This window comes from Triticum urartu, chromosome 2, assembly GCF_003073215.2.
Source record: "Triticum urartu cultivar G1812 chromosome 2, Tu2.1, whole genome shotgun sequence".
NCBI lineage: Eukaryota > Viridiplantae > Streptophyta > Magnoliopsida > Poales > Poaceae > Triticum > Triticum urartu.
In genome coordinates, this window is record NC_053023.1 from 120,631,310 (window position 1) to 120,642,879 (window position 11,570).

An 11,570-nucleotide genomic window follows, 5' to 3' on the forward strand; every position below is an offset into this window, starting at 1 on the left:
TGATCTTCATCTTCGAAGCACCGTCATGATCACCATCATCACCGGCGTGACACCTTGATCACCATCGTAGCATCGTTGTCGTCTCGCCAATCTTATGCTTCCACGACTATCGCTACCGCTTAGTGATAAAGTAAAGCATTACAGCGCAATTGCATTGCATACAATAAAGCGACAACCATATGGCTCCTGCCAGTTGCCGATAACTTGGTTAAAAAACATGATCATCTCATACAATAAAATTTAGCATCATGTCTTGACCATATCACATCACAACATGTCCTGCAAAAACAAGTTAGACGTCATCTACTTTGTTGTTGCAAATTTTACGTGGCTGCTACGAGCTTAAGCAAGAACCAATCTTACCTACACATCAAAACCACAACGATAGTTTGACAAGTTGGTGTTGTTTTAACCTTCGCAAGGACCGGGCATACCCACACTCGGTTCAACTAAAGTTGGAGAAACTGACACCCGCTAGCCACCTTTGTGCAAAGCACGTCGGGAGAAACGGTCTCGCGTAAGCGTACGCGTAATGTTGGTCCGGGCCGCTTCGTCCAACAATACCGCCGAACCAAAGTATGACATGCTGGTAAGCAGTATGACTTATATCACCCACAACTCACTTGTGTTCTACTCGTGCATATAACATCAACACATAAAACCTAGGCTCTGATACCACTGTTGGGGAACATAGTAATTTTAAAAAAATTCCTACGCACACGCATGATCATGGTGATGCATAGCAACAAGAGGGGAGAGTGTGCTCTACGTACCCTTGTAGACCGACAGCGGAAGCGTTATGACAATGCGGTTGATGTAGTCGTATGTCTTCATGGCCCGACCGATCAAGCACCGAAACTACGGCACCTCTGAGTTTTAGCACACGTTCAGCTCGATGACGATCTCCGGACTCCGATCCAGCAAAGTGTCGGGGAAGAGTTCCGTCAGCACGACGGAATGGTGACGATCTTGATGTTCTACCATCGCAGGGCTTCGCCTAAGCACCGCTACAATATTATCGAGTATTATGGTGGAAGGGGGCACCGCACACGGCTAAGAGAATGATCACGTGGATCAACTTGTGTGCCTAGGGGTGCCCCCTGCCCCCGTATATAAAGGAGCAAGGGGTGGAGGCCGGCCGGCCCTATAGGCGCGCCAAGGAGGAGTCCTCCTCCTAGTAGGAGTAGGACTCCTACTAGGAGGGGGAAGGAAGTGGGGAGGGAGAAGGAAAGGGGGGCGCCGCCCCCCCTCTCCTAGTCCAATTCGGACCAGGGGGGAGGAGGCGCGCGGCCCACCCTGGCTGCCCTTCTCTTTCTCCACTAAGGCCCATATGGCCCATTACTTCTCCCGGGGGGGTTCCGGTAACCCTCCGGTACTCCGGTTTTCTCCGAAATCACCCGGAACACTTCCGGTGTCCGAATATAGCCGTCCAATATATCAATCTTTATGTCTCGACCATTTAGAGACTCCTCGTTATGTCCGTGATCACATCTGGGACTCCGAACTAACTTCGGCACATCAAAACTCATAAACTCATAATATAACTGTCATCGAAACCTTAAGCATGCGGACCCTACGGGTTCGAGAACAATGTAGACATGACCGAGACATGTCTCTGGTCAATAACCAATAGCGAAACCTGGATGCTCATATTGGCTCCTACATATTCTACGAAGATCTTTATCGGTCAGACCGCATAACAACATACGTTGTTCCCTTTGTCATCGGTATGTTACTTGCCCGAGATTCGATCGTCGGTATCTCAATACCTAGTTCAATCTCGTTACCGGCAAGTCTCTTTACTTGTTTCGTAATACATCATCTCGCAACTAACTCATTAGTTGCAATGCTTGCAAGGCTTATGTGATGTGCATTACCGAGAGGGCCCAGAGATACCTCTTAGACAATCGGAGTGACAAATCCAATCTCGAAATACGCCAACCCAACATTTACCTTTGGAGACACCTGTAGAGCTCCTTTATAATCACCTAGTTACGTTGTGATGTTTGGTAGCACACAAAGTGTTCCTCCAGCAAACGGGAGTTGCATAATCTCATAGTTATAGGAACATGTATAAGTCATGAAGAAAGCAATAGCAACATACTAAATGATCGGGTGCTAAGCTAATGGAATGGGTCATGTCAATCACATCATTCTCCTAATAATGTGATCCCGTTAATCAAATGACAACACATGTCTATGGTTAGGAAACATAACCATCATTGATTAACGAGCTAGTCAAGTAGAGGCATACTAGTGACGTTTAGTTTGTCTATGTATTCACACAAGTATTATGTTTCCGGATAATAAAATTCTAGCATGAATAATAAACATTTATCATGATATAAGGAAATAAAATAATAACATTATTATTGCCTCTAGGGCATATTTCCTTCAGCCCTCTTCCTCAACCTCTCCCTCCTCCTTGCTGGATCAAGGCGCGGGAGACGTCCTCGCTCCGTACGTGTGTTGAACGCGGAGGTGCCGTTCGTTCGGCGCTAGGATCATTGGTGATTTGGATCACGACGAGTACGACTTCATCAACCCCGTTCTCTTGAACGCTTCCGCTCGCGATCTACAAGGGTATGTAGATGTACTCCTCTCCCCTCGTTGCTAGATTACTCCATAGATTGATCTTGGTGATGCGTAGAAAATTTTAAAATTCTGCTACGATCCCCAACAATTCCTACTATGGAACATTGGCGCCGCCACACAGCCCCAACCAAGACACTGAAACAAACAAGAACGAGAGCGAGCTCCTTTCTGCCAGGATAGGGGATAGGTCCTCCGCACCTCCACAGCCCTAAGGCCATCGAAGGAAGGGCGGACCAGCGACGACACTAACGAGAGGAGTCAAAACCTTAGTCGCGTGGGAGTCACTTCTTGGGGAAGAAGAAAAACACTTTGTGCGGTCGGCTCATGACACATCTCTAGTAAGGAATAGTTGTGAACAGTTACCTCATCACCACATTATCGACGAAGAAGGTTGGGAGCACAAAGCATATAAATATAAGAACCGCAAATCAAAACAATTTCTACATCTCCCTTGATCTTGCCACTGCCAAGTTAGGCTAAAACGTTGGACGGCAATAGATAGAATCAAAAACCACTAACCACTAATCTAGAATTCTAGATAACAGAGCATAATTCGAGTGGCTAGTAACGCATGTCTATGCCTCGCCCGTATGGGTTCGAGGCTTGATGGGGCTTGCCGATGGCTCTCATTTCTTCCTAAAATACCAACTTTGAATGCTAGTATCCCCAAGTTCACATTTTTTATTATTAAACATCTAACCCACGAGACCAAAACACTATGGACCTTTTTATAATAATTTAGGTGCGTCAGCCACAAAAGCCCACATTTTTATGTAACACCGTGTGCATCATCAAGACATTACCATTATAGACACACAAACCAACTTCAGACATAATCTAGGTGGCCTTTGGTTCAAAGGCAAGGATGGAGTATGGATTGACTTAGGGTGTATCCGTGCCCACTTGTTCATGGTTCGTCTTTTTGTTTGAAATCACTAGTTAAAAGTGCACCTTGCAAAGGTTACTCTCTCATATTCTGTGGTTTGACAAATAGCGAACTGCATGGGTTTCACTTGTCATAACCTGTGAGTTTTTTTAAAATCATTCTTTCAAACCGTCTTATCTATTGAAATTGAACCGTGCGTCCAAATATTGAACCGCTCTCATTGTTGGATTTCTCGCATCGAGATCTTCAAACTAGATCCCATTTTAATACGTTTCGATGATCTTTTTTTCAAAAGAAAAAAACAGAAATCAATAAAAACAAAAATAGGGAAAAACGAAGTGGAAAAACCAAATAAACCCCAAAACAAGTTCTCTCGCGTGTTGCTTTCTTTTGGAAGCACATGTTGCTTTTTTCGAAGCACAGTTGTGCTTGCATGCGAAGCAAATAATGCTTCTCATGGAAGCACTTTTTTTCCTGAGAAGCACGCTCCCGGAAACAAATTCGTGCTTCTCATAGAAGTACATATTGTTTTCCAAGAAGCACAGTTGTGCATATCGTGAAAGAAACTGTGTGCTTCCATGCTAAGCAAATCTATGCTTTTCATGAAAGTAAATTTGTTCTTCCACGTGAAGCAAATATGTGCTTATCGTGGAAGCACTAATTTTTTCTCGAGAAGTATAGTTGGATCTGCAAAAAAAATTCTCCAAAACCTATGAAAAACTTGGGGAAGATAAAAAAATCCAAGGAAAACCCATCTAGAACACGAACATGTGTACAGAAAAAAATCCAGAGAAGACACCCAACACATGACATGTGACGGTGCTGAATGCGTCACTTGGCACGCTCACAAGCCACCAAAAGTAACTCATGGAGATCCCCGCAAGGGGTAGTTTTTTTTTTGTTTTGTTTTTTTTTTAGCATTCCGCAAGGGGCAGTTATTCCCCTTTTTTCTGGTTGATTTTTTTAGACAAGTTCCTGGTTGGATGAGCCATGGTGTCTGCTGCTTCTTCTTTTTTTGAGGGGAAGCCATGGTGTCTGGTAAATAGGCCGCTGGAAACCTCATCGCTGTCTGCCAAAGTAAATTTCGATCGAAGGCCTTGGGCTTCAGGCCTAAATACTGCAATGTCAGCCCAACTTCCTCCGAAGAAAAATGAGACGTGATGCCAACTGGAATTTTGTTAGCTTTCTCTCAAAAAAAAAAGGAATTTTGTTAGCTTCCATTTGCAGTCAAGAAAGTCAAGATTGTTTTCAAAAAGAAAAGGAAAAACTCGGGATCTCTGTTACAAATATCCGTATATAAAGCTCAAAAAATACAGAAAATACATTATATAGATTTTCTAGAGGAAACGAGAGTATCCCACTATACCTAAGAGATTATTAGCAACTAAAAAACAGATTTTTAGAACGTGAAACAACCCCAAAATCTTGTTACTCGTTAGGATATTCCTCGCAAGTCTTCTCATATATACTCGGCATCGCCGCCATCTCAACTACCCCTAGCACCACCCACGACCAGCCGGCGGCAGCGCTACGCCGCCAACACAAGCTCGCGCTCCGTCCGGGGAAATGGCTTCCCTCTGTAACGTCTCCGATCTCTCTCGTGATCCCTCCGAATCAATCTTGGCGTACGCCTGACGTGTGTTTGCGTGCGCGCGTGCGCAGGTATCGTCGTCGCGGCGGCGCTGCTGGTCCTCGGGTGCGCGAACAGCGGCGCGACGGCGCGGCCGCTGGTCGGGGCGGCGGCGGCGAAGCAGCCGCTGCAGACGTCGCGTCCGTACAACATCGCGCACAGGGGCTCCAACGGCGAGCTCCCCGAGGAGACGGCGGCGGCGTACATGCGCGCGGTCGACGAGGGCGCCGACTTCATCGAGGCGGACATCGTGGCCACCAAGGACGGCCACCTCGTCTGCTTCCACGACGTGACGCTGGACGACACCACCGACGTCGCCGACCACAAGGAGTTCGCCGCCCGCCGCCGCACGCTCGAGGTGCAGTGGGCCAACGTCACCGGATACTTCATCAGTACGCCCGTCCATCCATCCATCATAACCACCTTCCTATTTTCGACCGGAATCTTAACCGCATTCCTATCTTCGATCGATCGATATGCCAAGATCCAGCGATCAATTAATCCATCGATTTTCTTCCTGATTTGGCAGCTGATTTCACGCTGGCCGAGCTGAAGACGCTGAGAGTGAAGCAGAGATGGTCCTTCCGTGACAAATCTCACGATGGTACGCGTACATTAATTCCTTCATTATTCTGGTGAAATCAGATCACCCGTCTACGATGTTAATCCCGTATGTTTGTGAAGGCATTTCTCCCATCATCACCTTCGACGAGTTCATCGACATCGCGCTGAACGCCAAGAGGGTCGTCGGGATCTACCCGGAGATGAAGAGCCCCGTGTTCATCAACCAGCACGTACGTGATCAACACACATCCATAAACAAAGCCACAAAATAGTTCGTAAATTGTCCATGAATTCATCTGTCGATCGATTCGATGGCAACGATTGCAGGTGAAGTGGGCGGACGGGAAGAAGTACGAGGACAAGTTCATCGGGACGCTGAAGAAGTACGGGTACGGGGGCAAGTACATGACGAAGCGGTGGAAGGAGAGGCCGGTGTTCATCCAGTCCTTCGCGCCGACGTCGCTCATCTACGCCGCCGACCTGACCGACTCGCCCAAGGTGTTCCTCATCGACGACGTGACGGTGCGGACGGAGGACACGGACCAGTCGTACGAGGAGATCACCTCCGACGAGTACCTGGACTACATGCGGGAGTACGTGGTGGGGATCGGGCCGTGGAAGGACACGGTGGTGCCGCCGACGAGGGACAACACGCTGGCGACGCCGACGGACATGGTGGCCATGGCGCACGCCAGGGGCCTGCAGGTGCACCCCTACACGTACCGGAACGAGAACCGCTTCCTGCACTACAACTTCCGGCAGGACCCCTACGCCGAGTACGACTACTGGCTCAACGACGTCGGCGTCGACGGCCTCTTCACCGACTTCCCCGCCAGCCTCCGCCGCTTCCAGGACTGGACCGCCGCCAAGAACTGATCGGCAGACCACACATGAGTACCCTATACGTTCAGATAGCCACAGGCAGGTTCAGATAGGTTTCTCTCTTCTCCTTGGGTTGTTCAGGATTGGATTTTGCATTGGCAATACATGGAATGGATTCGTTACATCGGGACTGGTTTCTCTTATCGTGCATCGTGCGAATGTGATGGTGTCCCCTGTTCTCAGTTAGTACTGTATAAGCTACCAGCAACAGTATCTTGCCAGGTTTCTTCAGTGGGTCTCCCAACAAGGCAAAATGGTAACTGTTCATCTTTCTAACCAGAGAAGATAAAAATCAGTAACACAATGTGTCAACTGAACCAAAAAGTTGCATGTTCTTCTTGCGGTTCCTGGTTGGTGTACATAATGTCTACATGCTGAATTAATTGCTAACATCAACACATCTCTCCATATACAAGTTTAGCAAACAATGAGAAATATATTCATACCAAAACTTTAGCAAATGATGTACACACACACACACACACTGAAACATGCAACTTTGTGGATGAGGACATCAAAATTTTGTGGATGCATTTATCAATATCAAGACACTGAACAATCTTGTAAACGATGGAGTCAGCCAATCGTGAATCAAATCTTTAGAACTAAGATTGTTAATTTACATCTGCTTGTCATATCTGCAGATACAGTAGTTGGCAATTAAGTGGAGAACTATATTATACAAAGCTGGGATCTACAAGATAAAATCTAGTTAAACAATTGATTAGAAGAAGAAAAAACATCAAGGGCCCCAAGTTACAGTTATCTGTACCTTCTACACGTTCAGTAAGTGAATCATGCGCCCTCATCGGTGTTCTCGCATTGGGGGCTGGAGTTGCTTTAGTCGTTGAACAACTAGCTTCATAGTTGGTCGTATAGAGAGCGATTCAACGGTGCACATCACTGCTAAATGCAACACCTCTACCAAGTCATCATGCGGGCCCACATCCCACAAACCATCGACGAAGAAATCACGAGCACGGCCTTGGCGGAGCAGCATGCATGCCCAGGCAACTATGTTAAACCCATTGCCATAAGGAGAAAATGATGGATCCAAGGCCTTCTTGTCTGATATTAGCTCCATCAGTACAACACCATAGCTATACACATCGGCTTTATCTGAAACACGGCATGTCATAGCATATTCTGGAGCAACATATCCAAAAGTTCCAGCAACACCAGTGGTTGCATGGGTTTCCGAATTTCCCAAGAGCCTTGCCAGTCCAAAGTCTGAGAGGTAAGCATTATGGTTAGTGTCCAACAAAATATTGTTTGGTTTCACGTCACGATGAAGGATCCTAGGTACACAAGTGTCATGCAGATAAGCGAGTGCTTTTGCAATGTCCAGAGCAATCTTGTGCAGCCTCTTCCACTCTACTGGTCTCTTTGATCTCTCTTGTATGAATCTCTCAAGATTTCCTCCAGGCAAGTAGTTATATATGAGAAACATTTCAGATTCACCAAGATGGTAGCCTACCAAGGTAACAAGGTTAGGATGTCTTAATCTCCCAAGAGTTTTGATCTCGGCATGGAACTGTTCCAATCCCTGGAATCTCCCAACAGAAAGCCTCTTTATAGCTACCAAGACTCCAGGTGAAATTTCAGCTTTGTAGGTGGCTCCAAAACCCCCACTTCCAATGCAATTGCTTGCGTTGAAAGTTCCAGTAGCTCGAACAACAGTCTCATAAGTGATCGGCACTCCGATTTCTTGGAAGATTATAACTTCCCTTCTTCCAGATGATCGAGCTGACATAAAGGGTGCACACTTTCTTGTGTAAATAAATAGTACAATCAGAGCAAGAAGGACTGAAACAATAGCTGTTGCTGATGTTATCGAAGCTATTTCAATTGCATTGAATGAACTATTTCCTCCTTGGTTTTGTGGATCCACAGGTGCTGTATCGTTGTCGTATGAATTCAGATCACGACCCTGCTGACCAGCGGAGGGAACAGCCAGGGTATATGTGTGACAAGATTGTAGCAAAGGATTTCCAATAATGCTGTCACATCCAACTGCACTGCTATTTGTTGGCACTGGACCAGACAAATTGTTGAATGACACGTTAAACATGGTAAGAGATGCCGCATTGGCAAATTCGGCCGGTATCTTCCCAGTGAGTTTATTATTATCAAGGAGGAGGGCAGTGAGATTTGTCAAGTCAGCCAGTGCATGAGGGATCTCTCCGGAGAGGCGGTTTGAGGACAGGTCCAAAACCTTCAGAGATTGCAGATGATTAATATCATTTGGAATAGTTCCATTTAGAAGGTTATGACCCAAAGAGAGTAGCTCCAAATGTGGTAAGTTCTTGACAGAAGTCGGAATTTCACCAACAAGCTGGTTCCTGCTCAAATCCAAGCTGATAAGATAATTCAACTGCCCAATACTTGTCGGTATCAAACCAGAAAGGCGGTTACCAGCAACACCAAGAACAACAAGAGAAGTGCACAACGATCCAATCTCTACAGGGATACCTCCTGTTATCAGGTTGTTGCTAACGTCCACCATGAAACCCCTTGAACTGTTGCACTTGTTGAATAGGCCAGGTTGCAACTCACCGACAAGATTATTCCCATCAGCAAGGAAAGCATAGGATCCCTGCATTTCCAGCTTCTCGGCAGCAATCGGCAAGGATGTCACTGTTCCAGTAAAATTGTTCTGGGCAAAACTATGGTAACTCGTCAAATCAGTAGCCATGACTGCTGAAGATGAAAAGAAGCCCGCAATCGCCTGATATGCAAAGAAGGAAGAGTATTCTGACACCAGGTCATCAAATGGGAGCTGAGATGAAGGGCAATCCTTTGAGAGAAACACTGGGATCAAGCCAGACAGCCGGTTTCCGCTGACATCAAACACATCCATGCAGGGCACAGGAAGTGATGGATCAACTGAACCTGTTAACTTGTTCGAGCTCAAATTCAAGAACTTGAGATGCTTGCAGTCCAACAGCCCTTTGGGAATTCCACCAGAGATCAAATTCTCTCCCAAGTTCACCATCTCCAAGCTCTGGCAAGAGCTCCAGTTCCCCGGCAACTCCCCCTCCAGTGTAGCTCTTGGCGCCCATAGCACCCTCAGCTTCGGCAACGCAGCAACAACATCCTGAATCCCTCCCTCGAAATAGTTGAAGTCCTCAACATCCTCACCATCCGATGCATTCAAACCACCAACCAGCGCATAAGGGTTGGACAGCACTAAAACTGAAAGTTCAACACAACCACCGAGCTCCGCTGGCACAGGGCCGCTCAGGCTGTTCCTCGACACATCCAAAGCCCGCAAATTGCTGAGGCGTCCAATCTCCGGCGGGATGACGTCATCCAGCAGGTTGGAGGAGAGCAAGAGCGCCTCCAGCTTGCTGCAGTTCCCCAGGCTCCGGGGGATGCCGCCGACGAGGAGGTTCCCGGAGAGATCGAGGAACTGCAGGCTGCGGCAGCCGACACCACCCAGCTCATCGGGGATGGCGCCGCCCAGGCGGTTGGAGGCAAGCGAGAGGCGCCGGAGCACCATGAGCGAGCCGAGCGCGGCGGGCACGGAGCCGTTGAGCTGGTTGTAGGCGAGGTCCAGCGTGTGCAGCGCGGCGCAGGCGAGCAACGGCGGGATCTCGCCCTGGAGGCGGTTGCCGGAGAGGTCGAGCACGCGGAGGCGGCGCAGCGACCAGATCGCGGCGGGGAGCGGGCCGGAGAGCGCGTGGGAGGGGAGCGCGAGCGCGCGGAGGCCGCGCAGCGCCGCGACGGACGGGGAGAGCGCGCCCGCCAGGCGGCGGCCGGGGGAGGCGGATACGTTGAGCGCCACGACCTCGCCGGACGCGCCGCACGACACGCCCGGCCAGAGGCAGTGGTCGGGCGACGCCGGGGACCAGGCGCGGAGGAGCCCGCCCGGGTCGGCGGTCACGGCCGCCTTGAAGCTGAGCAGGGCCCCCCGCTCGCCGCCGCCGCCCCCGGCGCCGGACGCCCGAACGGCCGCGACGAGCAGCAGCAGCAGCGTGGGTAGGGTTTGGGAGAGGAGGGTGGCCATGGGGCGCGGCGGCGGCGGGCGCCGCCGTCGCAATGGAGCGGGACAGTGGGGGAGGGTCGGGGCCCGGTGCGGGAGGGCCTCGGCTGGGAGTGGGGCGAAGCTCCGCGGTGCGAGCCGTCGGGTGGTGGGGGTGGCGTGGGGTTTGCTTGGGTTGGAAGCTCGGGGCATGTGGGCGAGCCGCACAGTGGCACTGGCACTAGCGCGGTGCGACCGTGTGGGGTGAGTCAGTGTGGTTGGCACTTGCCAGGGGAGGGAGGGAGACCCTGGTTGGCTGCCCCATTGACTCTGGTTGCCCATTTTGGCTGCGCTGCTTGGATGGGCCCAGGCTTTTGATTTTTTTTTAGGACCCCGCAGAAAAACATGATTTTTTAGTCTCACAATATCATGAATTTGAGGACCAATATTCAAGGCTTTTTGGGAAAAAAAATGGTGACCGAATATCATGTGAGGAGGCCAAAAGGGATTGCCAACAACAATGGCTCATGCGTGTTGATACGTAGGGGGCGTCGTGGCCTCGTGGGATAGAGCGGTGCATAGACGAAGCGGCAAAGTTGTGCATTATCGACAATGACACTTGGATGTGTCCACGTTGGAATGTAGTATAGTGGGTGTGGTAGCCGTCGAGACAAGGAGCATATGAGATAGAACAAGAAAACACGTGATATTTATTAGATATTAGTGAAGACATGTGGTGATTCAATGATATGGTCTTAATGCCTCCGAGAATTGTACGGACAAACTAGAGGATGAGTTGTTTTAAGTGTCATCACCACTTATTGCTAGAAAAAACAATCATCAACATTTTTAGTATATATGTTTCACGGTTCTTAGTATAGATATATGGCAAAAGTGACCTATGATACTAGCATATGATAGGAGTTATCACAGACATTCTTGTACAAAAGACACAATACATATTTTGTGTCACATATTGCTTCTTAATGTATAGCCATTACTTCATACAATGTGGACCTATATCACAACTCAAATTAGGGTGAACCCAG

The 11,570-nt window shown here is 48.7% G+C and overlaps 2 protein-coding genes across 2 annotated transcripts; one reads left to right on the forward strand and one right to left on the reverse strand.

Moving 5' to 3' along the window:
- Window positions 1-4,961: 4,961 nt before the first annotated feature.
- Window positions 4,962-6,679, forward strand: LOC125536269 (glycerophosphodiester phosphodiesterase GDPD6-like). Its single transcript, XM_048699462.1, has 5 exons — window positions 4,962-5,060; window positions 5,144-5,503; window positions 5,641-5,715; window positions 5,796-5,905; window positions 6,003-6,679. The coding sequence occupies exons 1-5, from the start codon at window positions 5,048-5,050 to the stop codon at window positions 6,549-6,551; spliced, it is 1,107 nt and encodes a 368-aa protein (XP_048555419.1). The 5' UTR covers window positions 4,962-5,047; the 3' UTR covers window positions 6,552-6,679.
- Window positions 6,680-7,121: 442 nt separating this feature from the next.
- On the reverse strand, window positions 7,122-10,878 carry LOC125536268 (LRR receptor-like serine/threonine-protein kinase RPK2). The gene has a single exon (XM_048699461.1). The coding sequence runs from the start codon at window positions 10,861-10,863 to the stop codon at window positions 7,363-7,365; it is 3,501 nt and encodes a 1,166-aa protein (XP_048555418.1). The 5' UTR covers window positions 10,864-10,878; the 3' UTR covers window positions 7,122-7,362.
- Window positions 10,879-11,570: the final 692 nt, after the last annotated feature.

Coding starts and splice junctions, on each gene's coding strand:
- LOC125536268 (XM_048699461.1), bottom strand. CDS start 10,863: ATGGGCAACCAGAGTCAATGGGGCAGCCAACCAGGGTCTCCCTCCCTC.
- LOC125536269 (XM_048699462.1), top strand. Junction 5,504..5,640: donor CGTCACCGGATACTTCATCA/GTACGCCCGTCC, acceptor CTGATTTGGCAG/CTGATTTCACGCTGGCCGAG. Junction 5,716..5,795: donor CCGTGACAAATCTCACGATG/GTACGCGTACAT, acceptor ATGTTTGTGAAG/GCATTTCTCCCATCATCACC.